This window comes from Dipodomys ordii, unplaced genomic scaffold (assembly GCF_000151885.1).
Source record: "Dipodomys ordii isolate 6190 unplaced genomic scaffold, Dord_2.0 Scaffold35, whole genome shotgun sequence".
NCBI classification, from domain to species: Eukaryota; Metazoa; Chordata; class Mammalia; order Rodentia; family Heteromyidae; genus Dipodomys; species Dipodomys ordii.
Genome location: NW_012267251.1, coordinates 5,207,556 through 5,234,559, shown reverse-complemented (window position 1 = coordinate 5,234,559; position 27,004 = coordinate 5,207,556). Strand labels below are relative to the sequence as shown.

Below are 27,004 nucleotides of genomic sequence, written 5' to 3'. Positions count from 1 at the left end.
CTTCTGTTTTGGGGGTATTGATTGTGGCAGGGTTACCTTTTAATTGAAGTACAGAAATTCTTTGCTTCAACCTTGCTACTTTCATGAAGAATGATTGCTAATAACTAAATTACTAGAAAAACAATCTGGAGGTAGAGCCCTGTCACTAAATAATCTGCTTTACATCATTTCTCTGTAAACTTAAAGATTAAATATATCACAAGAAACTCTGTGTATGTGTGTACATGTGCTATTACCAGGGCTGGAACTCTTGGCAACACCCATTTGCCCCTTCGCTTTTTTGCTCAGTGGTAGGCTAGTGTTCTACCACTTAAGTCACAGCTCTACCTCCTGCTTTTTGCTGATTGATTGGAGCCTCATAGACCTTCCAGGCCAGGCTGGCTTTGGACTTTGAGCTTTCTGAGTAGCGATGATTGTAGCTGTGAGCCACCTGTGTCCAGCTCACAAATAATTTTTGAAGTTTTAAGATTCTTTTTACTGGGCTTGCTAAATTGATTGTCTTTCTTTGTAGTACTTCACACCTCAACTGAAATTTCTAAAATATTTAGTATATTTCCCTTCGTTTGTGTAGTTCAGAGTAAATTCGTTGTGACAGCCATCTCCCACCCCTCCCGAAATCCAGGACAATTGATTCGTGAGTAAGTCTTTGTAAGGCCACAGCCTCCATGTCTGTCCTCATCTCCTTTGCCTAGAGAGGGCATCAAGGCCTTTCTCCTCAGGAATACTGAAAGCCTGTGTCATTACCTAGAATGTTCTCTCCTCAAGTCTGTAGTGGCTGGTTCTTGAACTTCAGTGATGTCTGTACATCAGAGTTCTGTAATCCTCTTCTTCTCTGGGCCACTCCATTGCGCTGTCCCTTGCTCTGCCTTAGATTTTTCTGGAAAATTTAGCCCTAGCTGATGGACAGGAAGGGGTGGGGAGGGGATGCCCCGTATGCTTTTATTTTTCTCTATTTGAATTCACGGTCTCACACTTGCTAGGCAGATCCTCAACCACTTGAACCATGCTCCTGGTAGCCCTTTTTGCTTTCATTGATTTTTTTTTTCCTTTTAAAGAAGGTCTTACATTTATGCCCGGTCCTGGCTGGTCCTTGCTCCTCCAAGCTAGCTAGGGTGGCAGGCACACACCCTGTGGCCAGTTTTTTTTTCTTCACCCACACCATGGTTTTAACCTAAGGTCTTGACCTTGCTCACCTGGTACTCCACCATTTAAGCCATGCTTGCAGCCTAACATGTTGGTAGTTGATTTAGAGATGGATTCTCATAGACTTTTCTGCGTAGCTGGCTTTGAACCTGGCCATTCTCAGTCTCGTTTCCTGGGTGGCTAGGATTTACTGTTTGGCTAGCAACCAGCATCCAGCATGCCCAGTTCTTTATATTGTGAGACGTGTCTCTGAGCTTTTGGCTTGGGATGGTCTGTAACCATGAACTTCTTGATCTTCACTTCCCTGGTACTGAAGGTCACAGGAGCGAGCCGCCATGCCTACCTTACATTCTTACCTCTTTCTCTCACCTGCTCCTCGTATCCAAAAATGGTCTTTCTCTTTTGTTGGCCTTGATGAATCCACTAATACATGCTAGCAACCGCAGAAATGTTCGACTTTGCTTATAATCACAGGAATCACAGGAACTGTCTTCTGTAAAACCAGAGTCATCACTTAGTGTTGTGCTCTGTTCTTGCACAATGAATGGCTTCGTTGAAGGCAAGCAGGAGCTGAGCAGTGGCTGTGAGCGGGCTGCGGCCCGCACACTGGGTTGGGTCTGAGAATGCACTTTCCTTCTTGCTTTGTTGTTACTGTTTCTTCAATAATAATAAAAATGAGCTCTTACTTTTTTTTTTTTTGGTGCCAGTCCTGGGTCTTGAACCCAGGGCCTGGGCACTGTCCCTAAACTTCTTTTTCCTCAAGGCTGGTACTCTTAACACTTGAGCCAAAGCTCCACTTCTGGCTTTCTTTGGTACTTTAATGGAGAGAGTAGTCTCACAAACTTTCCTGCGTGGGCTGGCTTCGAACTTTGATTCTCAAATCTCAGCCTCCTGAGTAGTTAGGATTACAGGCGTGAGCCACTGGCGGCCTGCCACGCTCTTCCAGGTTGAAGGCTTTAGGTGGACGTGGTAAAGGTCATTTGTGTGTGGATGGACATCATTCAAAGTATCAGAGCTTTCCTAGCCCATCCAGTTTCAAGGAAGGGCTGGAAAGGGTTAATACAGCATTGGAGCCTCATAATTTACAGCCAGGGTGGGCCAGAGCACTCTCAGAGAATTTGACACAATGAGTTAAAGCAGCTTGGCTTTCATTTCCCTCCAGCTCAACTTGGAAACATAAATAAATCCTTGGTCTGTAATAGTTAAATGGAAGTATTTGAATGCCTCCTAGTGGTATGTTTTGTGCTCTAATTAAGGTAGTACATTTTTTATTGAAAAAATTCTGTGATGAACTAATAAAGGTTATAAACACAAGGTACCAAGCCCCATTAATGATGGGGAATCTTCAATGAAATCAAGAAGTTGTATTATTTGCCATGTAAAATCGATCTAAAAAATCTGACTGAGAAAAATATATCTGACAAATGTGGGTACATTTTCAATGAAAATTCTTGTTTTTGGTCCAGATCAGATCATTTTAATTGATTTTTTTATTTAATAGAACTGTTTTATACTTACACATAGACATGTGAATGTTGCTGTTAATAGACTTGAATTGCTTCCTTTATATTTATTATTTCAGATTAATTGTGTTTATCATGTGATGCTTAATTTCTTTGTGTAATAATAAAATAGGAATGTTAATTTATAGAAAGTCTCTGGTTCATGTTCAGATAGGTTTTGCAGTTCGGACTTTGAAGCTGACTAAAATTTGTAATCTTGAAATAAAGGCTAATTGCAAGACTTTCTAAACCCATGAAAAAAGATGCTGCTTTAATGACTGAAAATTGACTTTACATAGGGAGGAGTAGAATTTGCCAAGGAAATAAAGTCACTTGGGGAAGAATGCTGACGAAGATCTTCAGGAGGGGAATTAAAAAAAAAAAGAGTAATGGCCCTTTGTGAAGTATTAAATACGTTTAATTAAATGCTTGCCCAAATCGGAACAATTAAAATGGCAATTACCTTTAAAGTAGCAGCCACAGTAATTGCAGCTGTTGTGATCTCGAGCTAGGAAACGAAATGTTAATCTGGAATGAGCGGTTTTGAGATGCAATGAGGACATACTTGGCTTCCTGGAGGACTGCTGTCAAGCTTGGGTGGCGCACCGGTCAATGGTGGCATTCTCTGTGTCAGTGAGCAGTGTCTCCGGATACCGGAACCCGCGGTTCACACATTACTACAGCTTCAACTGTCGACCGTTCAGGTCCCCTGGTATTATCCCGGCTTCCAGACTCTCCTGACTGGCTCATGTTTCATTCTTTGGCAATTTGCCCTAATGATATCCCCGAGGAGCGCTCTCACCGCTCTTCCTTTCCATATTTAATCGCGGTGGATTAGTCTGAGGGAATGCCTGAACCCCACTGCACAAATTGAAAAAAATGCCTCCCACTGTATTTTCTGAGATGCTCACCTCATTTCTTTTTTAAAGCTAAACTTGCGCCGATGTTCTCAGCTTCCACCCCAACCTGTGTCTCCACGTGGCGCTCACTGCCCCTGCGCCCCAGGAGGCAGCTTGTTGCTCTGCATGGACTTTTTCTGGGGGACTACAGAGGTGCGCTCGGGCGTGGTGGAGACAGCCCGAGTGACAGGCGTGCCCGGGGTGATGGTCGCTGCGCGTAGCTCCCCGAGCCCCCCTTTCCTTGTGGAGGGTCCCAGCTCCTCATTGTGGTCTTCTTACAAATTTCAGTTAACCGCCTGTGTGCACGGATCAGCCGCTCTGCTCTACCCCATGTACTGGCAGCACATTTATATTCCTGTCCTCCCTTCTCACCTGCTGGACTACTGCTGGTAAGCTGGCTTCCCTGGGCTCCTCCAAGTAGAAACCCTCACTCACCTACAGAGTACAGGAACCATCGTGTAGGTAGGAGCAATCACAAGTGTTCGAGAGTATCTCCTGCAGGTCGAAGTAGTGCGTCCCCAAGGTGGCAGAGACTTCCCCTTGGCAGACGACATCAAGTTGTTTACGGTGTGTATGTGGGTTTCTTTCAGTCACCTCTTAGAAAGGCAGATGCTTAGGTAGAGAATGATGGTGGTTGCTGGTGATCGTGGCACGGTGCAGACGCTGTGGCATCACTTGGAGGATTCAGCGTCCTAGGCTGGCTGGTCAGTTTGTCTGCCCCATCCGCCAGTCACCAGGCCATTGCGTCAGCACAGACTTCCCAACTCTTCCCTCCGCGCGCTTCCTCCCCTTCATTTCTGACTGTGGGGTTCTCACAAAAGGAGTTGCTTTGAACTGGAGCTCGAACTGGAGCATTCTTGAGTTCCTGGCTCGAGACTAAGTTTCAGCCTAAACATTCATTCCGGCCTATACAGACGTTAGAACGATGACCCATGACCTCCTCACCCCCTCCCTTGGAGGGCCTCCATGTGTATACCAAGAGGCCAGACATCCATTAGACTCAGACACTGCAGCTCTGGGGTTGAGGTTCCAGTGTTATCTTGGTCACGGAATCATCTCTCACTGGTACGGCTTAATTCAGAACTTAGATGAGGTTTCCCCCTCGAAACCATGCCGGGGTATACATGCACACACACAAGGAAATCGTTCTGGCATTGTAAGTGTTTGTTTATAACACAGCTCATATTAGTTTAAAAAACCCAAAAAGTTCTTTTAGAATTAATGTCTTGGATTAACTTTTTTTGGTGTCATTTCATGGAAAACAGATTAAAGTTATTTACAGACTCCAGTGATTTAAGTTCACGTGCCGAGGTTTTCTGTGAAGTTTTGTGACGAGGTCTTTAGAGCAAGCGGTTGCATTGACCACGTGTTGATGACGTGAAGTGCCCAGTTCCTCACCGTGGTTGCGGCGGCGTGAATGGCGTGTGGGGGGCTTGGTGCCCAATGACGGGCCACCGCTCCACCCGCGGGGAGCTCGGGAGGCAGCACAGTTTGGCAGACTAGCGGAATGCAATTTAATTATCTTGTGAAGTATAACACACACGGTCCAAGTGTAAAGCTAGATCTATAAATAGGCTCTTTTGTGATGTGTTTTAGAGAGTTTTTCCTTGGACCAACATACCTGCAGTATTTTACCACCTTTCAAGGCAGAGACTGCAGTTTATTCATTTTGACACCTGTAATAGGTCTTTGTGCATGGTGTTCAGTCATTAGAATATTTTTAAGAAAGGTCTATAAAGAGTCTTTGAAAACACACTGTTGTGCAACTTTAATAGTTATTTTAATAGGTAGTTTTTATGTCAAATTTAGTATGCAATTTTAATTTCAATTTAGTGGTTCAACAACCAATGCTTCTAATTATGAGGGCTAGGGTGATAATTTATCATATTGTACAGTTTTTCTTTTTCTTTTTTTCTTTTTTTGGTGCTGGGCCTGGGCCTTGAACTTGACTTGGGCATTGTCCTTAAGCTTTTGTGCTCAAGGCTAGTACTCCACCATTCTTTGGTAGTTAACGGGAGATGAGTCTCACAGACTTCCTGCCCAGGCTGACTTTGAACAGTGATCCTCAGATCTCAGCCTCTTAAGTAGCTAGGATTACAGGTGTGAGCCACCAGCACTAGCCTATTATATTGATAACTTATATTGTCAGTGCCCTCTTGGTTTTTCTACTAACATGGTCTGACTTCTTAAGAGGAAACACTCCTGTAAGCTCAGTTCTCTGTACTCTTAAATTGGACATCTAAGATTTTCTAAGCTATTCTTTAGGGCTTCTTAGATGACATACACAGTCCTGCACTCACTCTGAGCTGTTTCTCTTGTTTGTTTGATATCTGCCACGGGGGCTTTCTTCTGCTGCTGCTTCCACTGCAATGAGAAGCGCGCGTTCCGCGTTTGAGCCCCAGAACGTCTCTGTTTCTAATGTCCAAAGTATCCCTGAGCACAGGTCCTACCACACTCCTCCCTGGAAAGAGAAGGGAGCCGTGGTACCAGGTAAGCACCCTGGAACTTTCCGAGCTTGCAGGGTACAGCACTAGGCTCAGCTGCAACCAGAGGGACTTGGCAGAATAATCTAAGTGTTCCCTTGGAGATGGTGAACCAAGACTCTTGTTCTCCTCCGTTGTCCGAAGGTGTGATGAGTGAAACAACTTTGTAGGGAGAATGATCCTGTTGCCTTTATGTCCAGAGGTTAGAAACAGACTGGTGTGTATGGCCAGAGGGGGAGAGTATCACAGATGGTCCTTCAGTGCCATGACTAGATCATTACTTTAGACTCAGGTTCAAATGAACACTGGGAAGTTTTGAGGAGTAGATGTATCTTTGCAGGGAATGTGTGCTTTCCAGATCCTGAGGTAATTATTGCTGCACAAAGTGTTTTTGGTTTTGAACTGACAAGGCGTAGGCTGTGGAGAGGTGTGATGTCATCTTGTGACTACAGGTGAATATGGCGCTGTGGTCTGTTGACAAAATTTAACCACGGCGTTGCTTATGCATTCATTCATAAAACACTTAATGAATACTGCTTGGTGAGCTGTGGCTATGTAACAAAGTGAAGACCTAAATTTTTTTCTAGATATTTTCACAGGAAGAAACACATGCACATACATGCCAATGTATAGACATACACACACACACACACACACACAGAGTGTAGATGAATGCTGTAGCAGACGTACAAGAAAACCAGGGTAGGCCCCTTTGTGGAGTTGGGGAGAAGCTGTTCCTTATTTTATCAACCTTGATAACAGTACTTGAAGCTGCGAGATAGAAGCTGCTGAGTCCATAAACATAGAGGAGCACGTGGGATGCTAGGCCCAGACGATGATACATAGATGATCAGTTATTCAGGGAATAGTTAAGTCTGCCTCTAAGTGCTCTCTATGAAGTGTTCAGATTTGGCTTCTAAGAAAATAGTTTGAAAAATGAATGGAAAGCCAAGTTTTTCAGACAAATTTGATAGAGTGCCTTGATCATATTATGTCTGGAAAAGAAAAAAAGGTGATTTTTTTTTTTTTTTGGTCAGTCATGGGGCTTGAACTCTGGGCCTGGATGCTGTCCCTCAGCTCTTCAGCTCAAGGCGAACAGTCTACCACTTGAGCCACAGCACCATTTCTGGTTTTCTGGTGGTTAATTGGAGATAAGAGCCTCACAGACTTTCCTGCCCAGGCTGGCTTTGAACTGCCAATCCTTAGATCTCAGCCTCCTGAGTAGCTAGGATTACAGGTGTGAACTACTGGCACCAGGCAAAGAGGTGATTTTTACGTAAGGATTAATTGCTAGCCAGTAGAGGAACTAGTGCTAACAACTCTTGTGTGCCTTGTCTTCTCAGATTCACTTTGCCGACAGTTTTGCACATGGTGAGGCCAGAGATCTTGTCCCTGAGCAGCTAGGCTGAAGTTCAGCTGGGCTGAAAAATTACTTTTCATGAAACAAGAATGTACACAACCCAGTGTGAAACCGTGAGAAATACCTATTCAATTAACTCTGTATTCGGCAGAACATCATAATTATGTTAGAAATTCTGCAACATATGAATAACAAACATGAATGAGATCTTTAGTTCAAACATCTGAGTATCTTAGATTCTTCTAGAAATTAGTGAGAAAAAGAAACTTTGGAGTTACCTTGCTGTCCTGTAAAAATGTTCAAGGGACTTTCATATTAAAGTCTGCGTGGAATGTTCTGTTGAAGCTTTGAATTTAGCTTAATAATTTATATAAACATGCTGATTGTATCTCAGATGGTATCTTTTATAATTTTGTCTTTTTTCCTTTTCCCTTTTTCCTTTTTCTTCCCTCCCTCCTTCCCTCTCTCTCCCCCTTCCTTTCCTCTCTCCCTCCCTTTCCTTCCTTCCTTCCTTCCTTCCTTTCCTCCTCCTAATAAGATAGTCTCCCCATGTTGCTTAATCTGTTCTCAAACTCAAGATCCTCGTTTCTCCTCTTACTGAGTGCTCTATAGTACCATATAGTACTTTGCAAGAACATCTTAGAAAGAAAAGGTTAATTCTAAGTAAAAGTTAGTCACTACCAAAAAAAGAAAGAAAAGGAAGCAGTTATAACAGAGCCTTCTGAATCTTAGCTTTTCAGTCACTTCACTATTGGAATAATCAGGCAGGCGTAGTCCTACCTTGTCTCTCCTACTGTGACAGTATCAGATTTAGGTTCGATGAGAAGATACATATACATCTACATGTGTGCATATGTAATATGTGTTTACATGTGTGTACATGTAGCACAATATACATATACACACATATATTTTAATTTGATGATGTTGGTTGTTGGACCTGGGGCTTGAGCATAGGACTGCTCAGCTTTTCCCTTCATGGCTGGTGACCTACCACTTGAGCCACACCTCCAGTCTCAAGCTTTTGCTTGAGAAGGAAAGAGTCTCACAGGCTAGCTTTGACTTTCGGTCCTCAGCTCTCAGCCTTCTGAACTGCTAGGATTGCAGAGCTGAGCTACCAGTGTCCATCTGAGAGAAGAGTTTTTACCTAATTGCTTCCACACATCTTTGAAAGTGTTTTTCAGGAGTGTTTTTTAGTGTATTCTAGAAGATTTTGGTATTTTGATAACTTTTTTTCCCCCTCCAGTACTGAGGTGTGCATGTTGGGCCTTGGGCTTGCTATGCTAGGCAGGTGTGCATGCCTCTGAGCCAGGCCTCTCGCCTGCGTTTTGCTCATCATTTTGGAGAGAGGCCCTTGCTTCCTGCCCAGGCCCAGGCCCCGGGGAGATTCACCTCTTAGGCTTCCCGGTAGCCATGACCACCATGCACACTGCCCAGCCCGGCTCTCCATTGAGAAGGGCTCTCGTGATGTTTTTCCTGCCCAGCCTCGAACTCTGGTCACAACCATCTCAACCTCTCAGATAACCAGGTGGCTGGCTTGTTGGCTGGTTTGTTCTGGTGCTATGGTTTGAACCAGGGCTTTGCACTTGCTAGGGAGGTGTTCCAACACTTCAGCCAGACCTATTAGACCTTTTTTTTTTTGGCCAGTCCTGGGGCTTGAACTCAGGGCCTGGGCACTGTCCTCGAGCATCTTTTGCTCAAGGCTAGCAATCTACTACTTGAGCCATGGCACTACTTCTGGCTTTTTCTATGTATGTGCTAACTGAGAAATTGAACCCGGAGCTTCATGCATGCTAGGCAAGCACTCTACCACTGAGCCACCTTCCCAGCCTTAGGCCATTTTGTTTTAGTTAGTTTTTTAGCAGGGCCTCCCATCTTCTGTCCGTATGGGCTTGGACTGCACTTTTCCTATTTATTCCCCCATGTAGCTGAGATGACAGGAGTACAACACCATGCCCAGTCATTGATTCAGATGGGATTTTCTTTTCCCTTCTGGCTTTGGAACTGTGATCCTCCTAACTTCTGCATCCAGAATAGCCTGAATGACAGGCGGGATCCACCACACTGGAAGTTGATTAACACTCCTCCCTTACTACAATGTGCTTTGGGGCTGCAGAGCCCCAGGGGCTTTGAGTATTACGAATGTGATGACAGGAACGCATCCTAAGCGGCGGAGGACTGCACGTCTTCACAGGACCCTATTTCAGGAATTTGGTGGGAGTTGTCTAGCTTGTCGTGTGTAACTTGCCCGGCACCGTCCTGGGCTCCAGACAGTGTTTTAAGGGCTCTGGGGTGGGAGCTTAGGAGCTTGAACCAGGGACATGGATGCTCTTTGCTATTGAAGTCAAAGGGGAGCAGTTCATGTCGTCCAACTATTGGCAGAAGATCTGATAAGGTTTTGAGGATATCCTTGCCTTTAAATAGTTCTCAACTTTGGAGTCCAGTGAAGAATCCAGAGTGTTGGATCAGTTACAGATGGACTGTCACATGGGAATTAGGAAAGAACAGTGACAAAAGGCAAGGAGGCAACTGGGCGTTAGGATCAAGCACAGCACGAGTACTGCTCTGGAAGCTGCAGGCTAAGGAGGAGCAAAAGGAGAACTTCAGCATGGTGTGTGCATTCTGGCTACACCGGTTAGCGCCTCGCCGTCCTTGGTAAATCTGGAACTTTTTCAGCTGTCTTTGAAGCCTCAGCCTCTGTGAAGATGCCTGTAGTTTCATCTGCTTTGCTTCTCAGAAGCAAAGCAAACACACAGACCTCAGGAGTTTGGGTGACTGTTTTAATAATGTCAGTGGTATTAGGAAATTATGCAAATCCTTTGAGAAAGGGGATTATCTGTTTGCATGAACAGAAAAGGTTTGCATTCATAAAGCTTCACTGATGTCTATAAAAGAATTGCCAAAAGTATTTTATTTTTCAGTAGCTACTTGTTCATGTATCTTTTTTCAGCTTCATTGACATCTGTCAATTCTCATATTGTAGATGGCAGTCTAGCTGGAAATTGTGTGTTGAATACTTTTCATCATATATTTCCTAAAAAGTATTCTGATATCATTAATAACTCAGAACTTATGTATTAAAATTATTTCATGCCTATATTCTCATATCTATTATAAATTATATATTATATATTCTCATATATAATATGTATGTATGAGAATGTATATGTATGAGAATATATATATTAGATTTAACTGATTTAATCCTGATTTTTTCTTAAAAATATTTTTTAGTCATATAACTCTTGATACCTCTTTATTTCATTATAAATGATTCAGGGCTTTTCATATAAGTCAATCTTAAATTTATTAATGTCCTCTAATATTAAATTGGAGTTTTACATATCGAATAATTTTGAGTATCTATAATGTGCCATGCCAAAAATTAGCATTTAATAAGTTTAAAGCATTTGAATGACTTATGTTGTTTCAGTTTTGATGAACTCTGAATCTGTACTGTATTTATGTTTTTTGTTTAGTGCCCCAATGCCGTACCTGATTGGTGTTCACTCCAGCCTCTTAGAGGTGAGTGCCTTGCAGAGTGGATAGAATGCTAAAATTAGCTAAAAGTGACAGTTAAGACAGTTTTGTTCGAAGAAATAACAAGTGAATAGGAAATACCATGTAGCGACTAGCTTTGTATCTAAGATATACGTGTTTCATATATTTGAAATATATTTGAGAAAAATGATCTGCAAAAAAGTAATATTGAAATAATTGCATTTAAATCAGTAAACTGGATTATCATTTTCAATGCCATAGGACCTTTGAAGATAATTATATTTGTTAGAGGCTATAGGGTAAATTTTAGTTACTAAAAACATGAATCTTCCTCAGAGACTCCCCTTTCCAGGAAAGTCAGACTTTTTTTTTAAAGTGAAAACTTACATAACCTGACTCATAAAATGCGACATTTTTTCATTTGCAAAACTTCAATTCATAAAATGCGACATTTTTCAATTGTAAAACTTCAGTTTTTCAGTTTATCAAAGTGCTGTTTCAAAAAGTAGATTCAGCAGTCTAATGTTAAACTTAAGAATGATAATGTAGCTTCTTAAGTTCAAATATTCAATTTTGTTAGGCAGTGTAAAGTTTAGTAATTTTTTCCCATTGTTACTATACCATTTAAGAACGATTTTTTTTAAATCACTTACATTATTACCTTAACGACACTCCTTCACTTTGTAATACCTTAAACTTGAAATAAGTGAGATTTCCAGAGAATGGGTTTTTTTGTGTGTGTTGTTTTGCACAAAAATTGGTATCTGACACAGTAAATAAGAAACTTGTTACTAAAATAGAAGATATGAGGCAGCTGAATGCACTTCTTGTGCTGGCTTTGCTAGCACTGTACATCAACATTGTAACCTGATTTTCCAGTGAGCAAATAAATTCGTATCACTGAATACAGCACCCACCATCTCTCCTTGTTTTGACAAAGAAGAATCTCTTGAGTAAGCCTTCTTAGGACCCCAGTGTGTGAGTAATGTCTCTAGTAGAAGGCCTTGGTTATAAATCTCTACCAGTTCTGTTTGGGATATTTTTCTTCTTTTTGAAAAATGGTAGGACAATATTTTAAATCTGTCTTGTTCTTATTGAAGAATAGACTTTAGTGAACTCTTAGCAGGTTTAATTTGTCTTTAATTTGAAGTGTGGATTGGTAACTTCATGACTCCTTTTATTTACTTAAGTTTTAGAGAACTTGTTTCTTAACAGTCCAGGTATTTGGAGAGTAAGGAGACAGTATATAAAATGAAATGAGTGAATTGCTACTTCATTTGTTGTTATATGGGATATATAAACTGGTATTTTACAAATTTGACTTCATACAAATCTAGCCATGGTTAGAATTTTTTTCTAAAGTCATCAAACTTTATTTTTCATATTTGCATCTATATCTTTCTGTATTTGATAGGGCTTATAATTTTATAATATATTTTCTTGTAGAAATAAATATTTTAAGTTACTGGCATTGTGCTATTGTTTTTTGCAAAATAGTTTTCAATCAATTTTTAAAACAAATCATTGGGTTTTTATAAACTACTTTAGAAAGCTATATATTTACATGTTTTACTTATGTCAATCACATATTTATTAAATAGAACCTGCTTATTATAAAGAAAGCTAATTTTTTAAGGAGACAATTTAAGAATTATTTACTTTAGAAAGCATTAGCTTGGAAATAAAGTCCATTAAAACATATATGAGCTCCTGATTTTGAGTGGGAATATTTTGGAGCCAGGATTAAATTGGCAAAAATCTCTGTAGTTTTACATGCTGAGTATGTTCAATACTCTTAATAGTTTTATTTCACTTATCTAGCTTGATAATGAATGAGAAGGTATAGTTGGAACTCCAGGAATTCTTTTAAGTCAGTTGTTACCATTTAGTAACTTTCTCTTAATCAACTACAAGATGATATACGTCATCTTAGCGCTGTTAATTTTACATAAGTACCTTCTGGTTAAAAAAATATATATCTTCTAGCTATTTATGTTGTTCAATGAGAGACTGAGCTGAGTGAAATTTTAATGTTATACTTGGTAATTACAACTGATTTATTCTTTAAAAGAAAAATCAAAATATTTTCTTTCTTCTTTCTTGGCCAAGCAAATTTCAGCATGTATTAGCAGTTCTAGAAAACCGATCAAACACAACATTTGTAAGACATGAAATTAATGTTCCTTGAAATCTTTCTTTCATATACTTTTATGTACCTGTGAGTGAAGGATATTTTTTTAAAAAACCTCTTTTTAAAATACAAATTTACTTTTAAAATAAAGGAAAGCTGTTGTTCTCACTGAACACTAGACTGAGGATGAACTGAAAGCACGGAGCTGACTAGGAGTAAGTTAGTGAACACTACAAATAGGAGGTTTGTCTTGTATGCTTTCCTGTACACAGGACGGCAGGTGAGATGTGGCCTGATTTCTCAAGGGCATCTGACTGCTGGCCCTGGGTCATGTCCTGGCATGAGTGTACATAATGCCTATTTGGGTCCACATTGTGTGGAAGAGTTACTATAGACGGAAATACTAGACACGTTCTTTCAGTGTGTGTTTAATAATATTTCCTTATTTTTAAAGAAAAGAAAACAAAAATTTCCCCCTTATTTTACACTTTCAAATTTAGGTCACATAACTGTGAGAGATGAAAAATATGCCGCAGAGTTAGGAGGTGTGCTTTAGGGCTTCCCACACCTATTTAGAATTTAATTTAAAAAAATACCTGAAACCTATTTAAGGAGGAAAAAAAACTGCATAGCATGCTGCTAGCAGCCCAACTTTTCTTTGAAAAATATTTAAATCTTTTGCACACTATTTTTTCCTGTTTTGCTCACTTAAGGCTGTTTTAACTTTAGGGATTATTGAGTGGTTGATTGAAAATGAATACATTTTTATTCTTATAGAGTAGTAATGTAGACAATATCTGATACTCAACTATTATTGGACTTTGTACAACTAAAGGTAATTTGGAAAATGTATACATTTCATGTTAACATCTGATTATTCAGATTTTAATGATAGAATAATAATCTCAAAACATTTGGGGGCATGCAGTCTCTGTCCTGGGTTAGATGTGCAACCTCAGCTCAGCCCTGAATCCAGCCTTCCCGGTTCTCTTTATAGTTTCTGGCATGAGGCCAGCTTAAAAATCAAAGAGGAGGTTGAGTTATGACATAGTTTTTTTCCCCACAGTAATGCACTACTGTAAGTATTCTAATTACACTTAGCTAGTATATAGATGTTCACATATATGTGGATTTGAACCTTTGTTATATCTGTGCACATGGAAGGGAAAGAAGGAGGGGATTTGTAAATGCATCTGCAGCAGTGTCAGCAACACCACCAGAGATGAGTCTCTGCTGTTATCTTTCAAGTTCGTAATACCCACAGTGTCCTTTACCAGATCAAGTTTTAAAACCACCATACCCTCATCCCCCAAAATGCACACATTGCATGGACATTATGGCTCTCTTAGCACATAACTATCCCTTACTTAAATGACCATTTCCCTAGCAAATTTAACATTCTGCCCAATACTTGAGTCTTGAAGTTCTAAATGGATCAGAGCAATTTCAGTCATAGACAACTTAGTACAGAATAATTCATTAAGCCAATTTAAAATTTAAGGTATTTAATTAATCGTCAAACATGACTTTTGTTCTTCAAGTAGACTTAAAAATATGGCCCTGAAATTAGTTATTGATCTTTTGCTGATTGACACACACAATTACAGAATTCTGAATTCATGGATATATTTTGCTAATGAGCCCATTACTTCTAACTGAAGAATAATAATACTGTGTGTCATCATTTCAACAAGACAGTGGAATCCAATGATTTATGTTAAGTAGGAAGAATAAACTGTAAGTTTTCTTTTTTGTAAGGATTAAAAATTAAGTAGTATATCAATTTGCTATCCTTTGTGGACACATTGAGATACTTGGACAATTTTGACTAAACTGTCAAGTAAATTAGACCAAAGAGAAGATTTGATCAGCTATTGAATCTAATTCTTTATTTTGAAGTTCATGTAAGGAGAGTTCCTACCAACACACCCCATATTCGTATCCTGTTATTTTCTTATGCCAATTCCAGTCCTCATCAGTGCATACCTATTACTAGAGAAAATGTCCATTCATTTGAAATGTACTTGATACTATAGGCATAGTTATTGGTTTGCATCGTCCTTATTCAATATAATTTACGCTGAGGCCAATACAGATCTGGGCATAAATTCCTCTATCATGGGATTAATACTCAATTGATCAGTTTTAAAGGCTATAAATGTTTTTACGGTTTGACACAACACTGACTATTTAATAAGTCTTTATTATGATGTTTCTTTGGTAGTTAATTTGAACAAATTCTCTGAGCATTCTTACTACACATCTGTTTGGATGGGTCATAAACAGTCTTCGTTTCTTAGAAGACAGTCATTTATATTTGTAGGATACTCCTAAACGTGATGCATTAAGATGATTTTTTGTATGTTTTCAAGCTCATCATGCTTTCCTAAGGAAAATAAGATCTTTTTTTTAATCATTGTGCTTTTTAAACAGAGAGTGAGAAATAAGTCATTGGAAGACGTGGTTTTGCTGAATGTCGACACAAACACGTTCGAATCCCCATTTAATGACTTGAGCAACCTCCCGAGCGATGTGGTAAGTCTCAGGTGTGGTTTTTGTACACATTCGCCTTCACCCCCATCCCCAAAGTAACTGAGTCATTTTTGTTACTTAAAAAAAAAAAAATCTGAAATTAAAAGGTTGGATGTGGTACAACAGGGAGAGAGGACTCATTGGCAATTCTGTTTTTAATACTTTTTACCTTTTGGCAGTTGAGGAGATGTTGAATGGAACGCCATATTCCTTATTGTAAAAGTAGGATCGTAATTAAGAAGCTAGATGCATTCATTAGGCAGCGTTTCTTTAAACGCAGGCCTCTTCATCTCATCTTAATCATTATATTACAAAGTAGGCATTGCTGTCTGCCTAGTGGCATGTCTTGCAAAAGAATGAGAGAGTTTTTGAAGGCAGGGAGAAGAAGGGGGCCAATTATCGGCTTTTGCTTCTCTGCCACCTGCCAGCGCTTTTCCTTTTAATTAATGATCTGGTGGTAGTGGTCAATATAATAAGAAATGCTTGTACAGTTGGGGTCAGAAAATTCTGGCTTTGATCTCTCCCAACTTTCTGAAACATTTATTTGTTTTCTCTAAATTATTTCAGTTTTATTTTAATCTTTTCTCTCCTGCTGAGGGCTGCAAGAATGAAAACCTATACAGTGTGTCATTTGCCTTGGCAGAGCAAAGACTGCTTACTTAGAATTCTATTTGTAAATTAAACTGAAAACCCAGTTTGTCATAAAAGACATCGGATCCTTTTGAAATGACAAAAACTGTCTTTTGTCTGTAAAGGCTGATAAATTAAGTGCCAGTTCCCTTCTGGTCTTTGATCTTGCAGAGGAGAGAGAGAGAGAGAGAGAGGGAGGGAGGGAGGGAGGAAGGGAGAGAGAGAGAGAGAGAGAGAGAGAGAGAGAGAGTGAGTGTGTGTGTGTGTGTAGCTTATAATGGCATATTCTGTATTTCATGTTAAATAGTCTCCAAAAAATGCAGTTATTTTGCCCTGTTCTTCTTTACAATTAAAAAAATAAATGCATGCTAGTGTTATTTCTGTATACACATTTTATTGTTGTTCATAAATATCCTAATAATAGAGTTCTAAGCTTATAATAATTCTTTTAAAAAATCAAAGCATTCATTTTTTTCTTCTTTCCTCATTCTTTCTTCTTAAGATTTGGGAATTAACAATATTTTTCTGTAAATTGTAAATACTTTAAAAGCCATTTTGAAGGAATTTAAAGAAGTACATTTTAAAGCCCCAAATTAAAAATTTTTGAGTCCTAGCCTTGATTGTTCTTATGGCTAAGATAGAAAAACATGATTTAAAAGTCAAAATCTTATTTATTCCCCAAATAACTTAAAAGTTCTTACTGACTCAAAACACATTAAAATGAAATACCCTATCTGACTCTAGTAAAATTCAATGTGCTTATGAACAAATCCAAACTTAGGCCAGTGAACAATTACATTATCTTTTTTACTTATTATGGCCACATCAACTTAGTGTAAAAAAATTGCCAGAAACTCCTAGAAATGATTAGCTGTTCATTTAGAAATTTGTGAAACTTTTCTTCACTGAAAAGAGAAATAACTATGAAAATAGAATCCTAATTTTTAAAAATGTCTTCCTGATGCATATTATGGGTGTATTTGCCTTAAGGAGAAGAGATAGTTCTTCAAAAGTAAAAGGAAAGAAGAAGAAAAGGAAAGGAGAGAGAAAGGCATTCGGCTTTTGTGTATGTGATATTGATATTTTGGGAAACAGACTTTGTGAGATGGTTCCTTGAAAACCCTTAAAATGGTATGTTTTCAAGATTTTTTAAAAAATTAAGATAGAGGGTTTTTTTCTGTAGAATTAGTTTGATAATAAAGATATTTATTTAAATAGTTTGGGAAGTTAAACAACATTCATAAAATGTTCCAATTTTTATGTGTACAGTGACAGAAGAGACCATGGTGCCATTTACTTGTAAACAATATTTATATACACACATATATATGTGTATATATATATATATATATATATATATATATATATGTAAAAAGAAGCACAGCAAGATGTGAATTATACATAGATCCTTAAGTTGAAGGCCAGGATTTAGACACAAATTTGAATGCTGTAGAAATCAAAACAACAGTTGCTTTGTTCAAAGGATGAGATAATTTACAAGGTATTAGAGGTGATTGTTTAACCTATCTCTAATAAATGGAGCTTTTTTTCATCAGTTTTCCAAAGCTGTCTCCTATCGCTCTGGAAGAAATATGGATAAAGTGTATGATTGCGCAGTTTTTAAATGTCAAATGTTTTAAGGGAGATGTGTTAGAATCATGCATGTGGTTTGCATTAATAAAGTATACGTGAAGCCTGAAAAATATGACTATTGGTATTGTTTGATTGTTTAATAAGTTAACTGAGGTTTAAATGGAGGGCCTTTTAAATCAAGCACCGGAGCATTTCAATTCCGCTTGCAGGCAGGAGACTTTCTCCGCATGTGTACTTTATTACTGTGTCAGCCTGACCAGTGGTCCAGGCTGCCGCGGGGTCAGTGGTCACAGTTGTCCCGAGTTACCGGTTCTTTCTTCCTGGGAACCCTCTGCAGGGTTGCATGCTGTAATCTTCTTAATGGCTCCATTCCAATATTCACACATAATACTTTAGATTTATTGACTGTTAGAAATACTACCATGCCAGTAGCAGTTCCGCTACTCTTAAGGTATTTAAAATTGGAAAAATAAATCAGGACAAAGCTTTCAGAAAATCCTTTGTTTTCCTTAAGGGAGGGGCAAAAACTCTCTTCCTGTCTTCTGACAAGAACACTTGTGTTTCGATTCCATCATTTCACTCAAGACTTGCGCCATTAAAATAAGTCTCAAGCTTTTCTACTGAGAATTTTTATATGATGACAAAGAATAACTTTGCAAGGCAGTAGATGCATTTGAATACATATTTGTAAATTTTGTCTGTAACTACATTGTATTGTATTTTTAGTGACAATGCCACGTAAAGATCTTAAGACATGATGTAGTTTGAGTGTTTTAAATAAAAAAAATAAATTTCAGGGCTCAATAACTATCAATCAAAGTTAGTGGTATTGTAGTGTGTTTGTGAGGGTGGGGTAGGCGAACCGGTTGAACCAAATATAGCATTTGAAATCTCAAATGAGTTCATTTTAATGCACTATTGAAACTTTCCATCCCAAGTATATACACACAATTAGTTTGAACTATATAATAAATTGCAATACCATTTTCCTAAGCTCATTTTAAGTCTTAACTGCTCCTTTCAGTTTTTATCATTAACATTTTTTAAGAAGTCCTTTGGGAATTGTTAATATTTCAAAAATAAATAGGATGAGACTGACTTACTGGAAAATTAAGCTATTAATAATTAAAAGTCGAATAAGATTTAGGAAGGGCATTCTCCTAAGAATATTAAGGTAAATAGTGATAAACTAACTCCTATATTCAGAAGCAGGTTACAAATGACACCTGAAAGGTGAATTTGACCCACATTGCTTAATGGACTTTAAGCAATTCTAACTCAGTAGTGTTTAACAAATAACACAGTCTAAAGTAGACAAAATGGGTTCTCTCTGTCTGAGGTGTGGATGTGTAAGGGTTGAATGTTGACTGTTCATGATGTATTTAAAGCTTTAGTGTATCAGAATGACCCTCCCATCCCCGCCCCAGATACTAGATAATGTAACGAGTTAACTTCTTTAAAATTTAATACAGAATCTTATTCAGCATTCTGGTCTTGTGAAACGATCTGTTTGATGTAAATTAAGATTTTCAGCACCGTTTTAAAATTTTTATTTTTATCTTACATATAATGCATTTTATTATGTATAAGTAAATAATTAATTTCTGTTTCTTAATGTGAGTGTGTATATTCAGAAGGTGTTACAAATTCACCGTCCGTGACAGGATGGTGGTATTTGGTGTAAAGAATTTTTAATCATTAAGCATTAGAAAGATGCTATTATCAAGTGGTCATATCTAATACATCTTACATATTATAGTGTAGTTTTGAAATACTAAATACAAGAAGTGTAGACTGTTTTAGTGTGAAGAGAAAAAAAGAGCTACACGTTATTCTGAATCACTTGAAGTGATTAAGAAAACACTCCTAAAATTTTGACTTTCAATAAGATTTTTGGCTATCTACATTTAAGCAAGTTTATTGACTTGGAAATAAACTTGAAAAAGAATGGGTCATTTCACTACGTTTAAAGGCCAACTTTCAAAACCATATTAGAGTATATAAACCCTTATGACCATGCCAATTGTCAATAAGTACATTTCATTCATTGAATATTTCCTCTAATTTAACACGAAGGTTTAACATGTTAAATGTCATAATAAATGTTATAAAGGAAGGAAAAGCTCCCAAGAGTATTTTTTTTATTAGTTCCAGATTGGACCCAGCTCGAGCTCAATCCTTATCATATTTAATAGTAAGTGAAGTTCTTAACAGATTTGGGGCGGGAGGTGGTCACGTTGGGAAGAGAATACAGTTTTACCTAGCGTGGGGCATCGTTTGGAGATTGTGTTATTATTTAGCTCACAGAGTTGACTGGAGGAGATGCCAGGGGCCTTCACTTGGCCCCTGTTGAGATGCAGTTATGGACCCAGCCCCCAGGTGTCAGGACTGGGGTCTGGCTGCGCAGGCCCGGCCCTGGTGCAGTGCTGTGTAAACCGTAGGCGCCCAGTAAATGATGTTCCACTGCTTTTCTCTCCTGTGATAGAAGTTTGCTTTTAAAGTCCCCTTTTGTAGTAACCTTTTAGAATATTCTGTAAGCATATTTTCATAATAATGCAAGGAAAAGCACTGGGAGCACATTTAAACTTCTTTTTTTTTTTAAACTATGAATGCGATGTCTCTTTCCTGCTTGTGTCTGGAGAAGCAGTGTGGTGTTGAGAAGTTGTCTTCTGCACACTGATAAGAGTCTGTGTGACCTCGCCAGTCTTTGACGGGGTTATTTGCAAAGGTGCGTTTTGATTTCTAGGTAAAATATAGATGTGATTATTTCCCTGCTGTTTTCTTGGTACTTCAAATAAAGAATTTAAACCAAAACCCAAACCAAACCAAACCCAAACCATTTAGTGTGCTTCCACACATTTCGGAGATCTGCTATTTTTTTCTCAACAGAATCAGAGAAACCCCCACAGTGCCGACCAGGCTTGAGTGAGTAGCTCCGTGTCCCTTTATGCTCGACATTTCTAAAGTTGATTTACTATTTGCTACTTTTAGTGATTATTAAGTGCTCACGAAGTCCTTGGCTGCTCATGGCTTTTTATTTCACACGAAATTACCAACCCTTCTCCTTCCCATTCCTATATTATCTGAATAGATACTTCTCTCTTACTGCTCAACTTTTTTTAAAAAGGCAAGTCTTGATTTTTGGCTTATAAAATTATCTTCAACTTATTCTAGTCCTTTAAATTCTCTACTTCTTCATGTTCAAGGCTGTGTGTGTGTGTGTGTGTATGTGTGTGTGTGTGTGTGTAACACACATGGATCCTGATGAACTTTGAGATGAATTCTGTTCCCTGTGTCCATCACAGACATTCTACTTAAACTAGAGGAGTAGATATAAAACTGTCCCTGGGACAGAGGATTAATTTGGTCATTAGTTCACTCATTCAGTCATTCGTTTATTCAAGTATTTACCCAGCAGCTTGGTGTGCCCGTCCTGAGCTAAGAGCTGGGAGTATCCGTGAGGGACAAGGTGCTCTACAGGGCACCTTGGTTAACAAATGCTGGCTAGAATCACCAGTGTGGCAGGTGTTTCCAGGAGGGGAGCGAGGCACGGAGGGTGTGGTGAGGAGGGAGCCGTGGTTTGGACGGGGGTGGGGGGGTGTGAGGGACACAGGCTGGTGTAGGGTGGGGGTGACGCCCCGGGCCCGGGCACAGCCTTGTCTAGCAGAAGGCTGAGCAGCCCTGAGTGTAGGCAGGTTTCGCTCACGGCCTGGCGAGAGCCTGATTCTGAGAGCTGCACCGGAGGCGGACTGCAGGGGCACGCAGGGGCACGGGGCCAGTGCCCCCGCCAGCAGCGGGTCTGTATTAGTGCTCCCAAATCACTCACGCTTCCCTGGTTTCCTCAAACAAACAGGGTACGGGCTTAGCTGCTGTAACAGGTGGACCTAACTCCATGCTCAGATACTCGTTTCCTTCCGTATTAGACAGTAATTAAGAGCAGAGTTGTTCAGGTGGCGATGGCCACCCTCAGCATATGCATCCTCTCCCGCTTCCCGGTGGCCGTCCTTGTCCGGGTCACCCTGCAGAGCCAGGGAGCTGCGGGGTGGGGTGACAGGCGCACCTGTCAGAACGTGGGGGGGGGTCACACACAGACTGCCTGTCCTGGTCATCTCTGCTCCCTGGAAGCCGGGGTGAGTATCTTTTAGCAGCGCTGAGATTGCGTTCTCACCAGTGCACGCGCTCAGGTCGGCTTTGTCTGGCCCCATCGAAGCTCAGGGCATCAGGAAGTCTTCCAGCAAAGGCGACCTTAGTGAGGAGATGGGAAAAAAACAGAATGTAAGGGATTCTGTTATGGGAATGAGGGTGGCTAATTCAGGACTGAAGAGAAGGCCCTTAGCTTTGGTGAAGAACTAGCCTTATTGACACCCAAGGGCAGAGATAGGCTGGGTGATCACGTGAGACCTGTAGTTGAGGTAAGAGCCATTTTGATATTTTACTGGAAATTCAGCGAAGGCATCTTCAGCACAGCAATAATGCAACCACTGCGAGTTGAAAAAACATATCATCCTGGGTCCTGAAGATGAGTAGGTTTATGCAGGGAAGCAGGCTGGGCTCTGGTAGCTCTTTAATTGTGGCTCCTCAGGAAGCTGAAATCTGGAGGATCATGTTTCAGGTCTACCTGGGCAGAAAAGCCTGAGAGACTCCACCTCTAAAATAACTAGCAAAAACTTGGACTGGAGGTATGACTCAAGTGGTAGAGCACCAGCTGAGCAAGTAGGAGGCCCTGAGTTCAAACAGACAAAAAAACAGAAGCAATGGTCAAGCTGAGAGCAATCATTACTCGATCCTGGTAAGGTTAACAGTTCAGAGAAAAGCAGAGAGATTTGAAGTGTGTATGAGAGAGAGCGAGCTGGCAGCCCCCGGGGGGGAGGGAAGCGGAAGGGGCTGTGTTGAGAAGCACCCGCATGTCCCTCTGAGAACAGCTGGACAGGCCCAGCCCTGACCTTGGGCTGGAGTGGCACGTTTCTTGTTACTGTGACAAAACACCGGAGGCACACAGCTGGCGAGGAAGAAAGGTTTACCTTTGCCTGCACTTCCTGAGTTTCCAGCCCAAGTTGGACGACGCCCTTGCTCGGGCCTGCGGCAGGCCTGGACGGGTGGTGGAGGCGTGGGAGCTGGTGAGGGGAGAGCAAAGGAAGGGCCAGCTTCCCACAGCCCCTGCAAGCCAGCGGGCCAGGCTGCTCGGGGAGGCCCCCCTCGGACCCCCGCTCCCCAGACCGCGGGGACACCGCCAACCCGAACGGCCTTGGACGTGGCCGCCTCCGGGGACGCCTCAGACCCCACATCACGGCAGGTGGAGATGAGAACGCTGTTGGACACCTTCATATTAGCAAGTCCCCCTGAAGGGGAAATGGTGGTAGATGGCGCCATCCTGGGTAGGGTTTGATAGATAATTTAGGCACTGTGTTAGGCCTCAAATGGAGTCTTGTGAGAAAATATGTTGTAGTAGCAGATAAGTGTTCATTTTGTTTCTTTAAAAAAGTTGAGTATGAGAAAGAAAGGATAAATTCCCACGGCAGACGCTGCGGCGTCTCCAGAGCGGCCTCGCGAAATGACATGCTTGTCCCTCAGTGAGCCTCGCCCGGCTGGGCAGCCACCTCAGGGTTACCTGTGAACACTGGGTTTCTCTTGCAGCATAATGATTCTGTTTGTGGTCCTGAAAATATAATTTGAATGTCAAGGCATAGCCGTTGTTTGTTTTCAGCATAAAGATGCTTCTAGAAGTCGAGAAAGAGGAGAATGTGTTGCCCCTCTGATAAACAACCCACCTCTGAGTCTTCCCGTTGGCATAATTACCTCATTACTCAGACTGCGTGCACGTGGCTTGCACTCTTTAATTTATCCCTGTTTTCTCTGTTTACTTTTGTAATGCCCCATTTTTATTCATCGGAGCTTCAGTGTAAAGAGGGTAAAAGTGGAGGATTAGTGGTAATATTATTCAAGCTGCAGTAAACTCCCTGTGTGTTAAAATCCGGCTTCTAATTCCTTGGATCAGGGCTGCATAGAGGCCCCGTTCTCATTGCAGGAAAGGAATTTAAACATTTGATAGGAGCAAGGATGAAATGTTTTTTCTGCACTTTCTTTTCACCGTTTTTTTTTTTTTTTTTAACATTTTTGGCACCATATGTACCCAATTAGACAAAAGCTTATTCACAGACAAAAGCATCTAAAAAACAATAAAGCAGACCAGTTCTGAGGTAATATTTAGCCATTAGAGGTGTCGCTGGTTTACTTTTCTTACAAATACAAAGAGAAAATGATGGCACTGTTTCAGTACAGTAGGATGCGTTGTAATAACTGTAGGACTAAGGAACTAAACGCTCGTATAAATTCAGAGTTGTGTGTGGTTGAGATCCTTTAGCATTTCGTGGGAGGATGCACATTTATTCCCTAACACAATGTAGTTTTGAATGAAAGCAGGAAATGCTGTTTCTCAGACCAGGTCCTGAGAAAAAAAGTGCAGAAGAGACACCGTGATTTTATAGATAAAAACTGCTAAAAGCTAATTAACACTGGAAAGGGCCCTGGAACCGGTGAGAATTTACTCCAGGAACACAGCATGGGCTGACACCAGCATCTCCTGTCAGATTAACATCCTTAGGTCCAAAGCAGACTTCCAGAAGCAATTTCATTCACACGGACTATTTGTGAGCCTTCATTTTCACATGTAGAGACAGTTACTTCTGTCCTTCTGTCTCTGGGAAACAGGGGTGACCTCAGACCTACTGACAGCTGGAACCTTCTAGACTAGACCAAGGAAAACCTCTTTTTGATGTAGTTTGTAAAAGCTGGAATCATGTAGAAAAGAGTCCAAACAAAACAAAACCAAAAGACCAAACTGAAACCCTATTTCCTACTGGGCGATTTCTAGTCTCAGGTATTCGTATGAAAATGAGAAAATATGTTTGTGAAAAACAGTATGCAGTAGAAAAGCAGCAGGCCGTGTGTTTTTAACATCAAGTTCCCTGGTAGTCTCATCCAAAAAGTTAAAAGAAACAGTTAAGATCATTTTTAACAATAGATTTCACTTAATCCTATGCTCAGTAGTATTTCAAGATGTATTAAGTATGAAAATTATTCACCAGTACTTCTATGCTGTGTCTTCTAAATACAACGTTGCTCACGTGGAGCAAATCTGAGTTGGAAGGTGTCACCCTGCACTTGCTCTGTGCCCTGGCCGGCCTGTGGATGGCTAACAAGCAATTCCCATGGCCTTCCCTTTGCCTTCTGCGCATGCGGGTGGAGGGGAGACAGTGTCCCGGGGGACTGGCTTGGGGATGGGAAGGACAGGCTCTGGCCTACTTGCCCTTTGGTTGGGAAGGGCGGTGCAGTGTGGCGCCCGGTCCTGGGCAGGTCAAGCAGCTCCTGTGCGGTTGGGGGCTTGGTGGGTGAGGGCTGAGGAGCGGCCTGGCTGCCTTGGTCCCTGAGTGGCACTGCCATTGCGAGCTCTGAACACACAGCGAGTCCTTGACGGATGGAGGGAGGGCCGAGTCACCAGGGCCACGCAGGCAGTGAAATCTGAGCCGTCCCTTTGCAAAAATTTAAAAATGTGCCTTTAAAATTATTCGTGCATTTTATAAAGCGAAAGGTAAAGCCCTCAATGATTTGCTTTTACAAAATTTAAAATATTGGGAACATATTTCTTCTATCATAATCCTTTGGAATGGATCAATAATGAAGAGTAAGTTACCTAGCTATGTATGTATAAATGTGTGTATTATATATATGTATATGTATATGTACACACATGTATGTCTCTATTGGTCTTTTCTTTAAAGGCATTTGAAACTTTAGGAAAAAAGTTATTATTTTAAGCCAAAATAAAGGACATCAAGTCGGAAGGTTTATTTTTTGCATCCTTCAACTGCATTGTTTGAAATAGGTGGATCTCCTAAAAGCATGCATTTATGGAGGTTAGATTTTTAATAACAAAAGCTCCTCGTAAGTGAATTCTGGTTTATGCACTTTGTGGGCTAAATGAGTTAGACTCAACTTTTATCCGAACCTATGGAGCACGGATCTAAATTGCTAAGTTCACAGCAATGGGAGGAGACCTATACTGGAAAGCCTTTCTGCATAGATTATGAATATGATAACTCAATAATTTTTTCAAAACTCTACTTATAATTGGACCCAATGGGGGTCTTTCTCTTTGATCAGATCACAGTGGTTGTGACTTTACACTGGGAAATGTCACCACTGTGAAAGTTTATCACCTGTAGAGCTGGTCCTTCCTCTGATGCTGTGTTCATTTCTCATTAGCATTATTCAAAGTTTAGTTGTTAATTAGGTTGACACTTCAATTACAATAATCATCTACAAGAGCAGTCAGGACCACTTGCAGGAAGAAGTAAAAATATTCCCTTTTGCAGTATTTGTGGAAAGGACAAATGGCATTATTTTATTATCTGGTAATTTCGTACAGATAAGAGTACACTCCATGAAAGGAGCCATGCAATTAGAATTTGTCTCATCAGTGTTTACGTTTTTCTTCCTTAGGGGAACAGAGTGGTTACTCAGCCTCTCGTCTTTTTGAAGTTTTGATAAGGAACATTTTGATAGGAGAATGCCAGTGTCTGTAGAGACTCTAGTTTTCTGTCTTGTGAGGTGGGGCTTGTTGGAATAGAGTGGATGCATGGGTCTGTATACTGTCTGCTCTCCTTTAAAACAAAAAGCTGTGCTTATACCACGAGTCTGGGCTCATTTAAAAATTAAATCTAAGCAAAGGCTGTTTGTAAAGAACAGTATCAGTGGCTGGTGCCTGTAATCAAAGCTATTGAGGAGGCTCGGTTCTGAGGATCGTGATTTAAAGCCAGCCTGAGGAGCAAAGTCTATGAGACTCTTACTGTCAATGAACAGCCAAAACCTGAAGTGGAGTTGTGGCTCCAGTGGTCTACCAGTGGTCAGCAGCTGTGAGTGACAGAGCTACGGAGCAGCTCTGAGTTCAAGACCTGGTACTGTTATAAGAAGGAGAAGGAGAAGATTAAGATTAAAGGCTGTAGCCCGGGGGCAATGGCTTACACCTGTCATCCTAGCTACTCAGGAGGCTGAGATCTGAGGATCGCCATCCAAAGCCAGCTCGTGTGGGAAAGTCCGTGAGACTCCTATCTCCAATAAACCACCAGAAAACCGGAAGTGGCTCTGTAGCTCAAGTGGTGGAGCACTCACCTTGAGTTGAAGAGCTGAAGGACAGCGCCCAGGCCCAGAGTTCAAGCCCCATGACAGACAAA

At 40.5% G+C, this 27,004-nt stretch overlaps 1 protein-coding gene across 1 annotated transcript in view; it reads left to right on the top strand.

Moving 5' to 3' along the window:
- Dennd1b (DENN/MADD domain containing 1B) overlaps window positions 1–27,004 on the top strand; it is a 177,147-nt gene that overhangs the window by 98,647 nt on the left and 51,496 nt on the right. Inside the window, exons 11-13 of the mRNA XM_013017299.1 lie at window positions 3,833–3,933; window positions 10,867–10,912; window positions 15,453–15,554. Of these exons, the coding sequence (XP_012872753.1) occupies window positions 3,833–3,933; window positions 10,867–10,912; window positions 15,453–15,554 (249 nt within the window). The remainder of the gene's footprint in view (window positions 1–3,832; window positions 3,934–10,866; window positions 10,913–15,452; window positions 15,555–27,004) is intronic.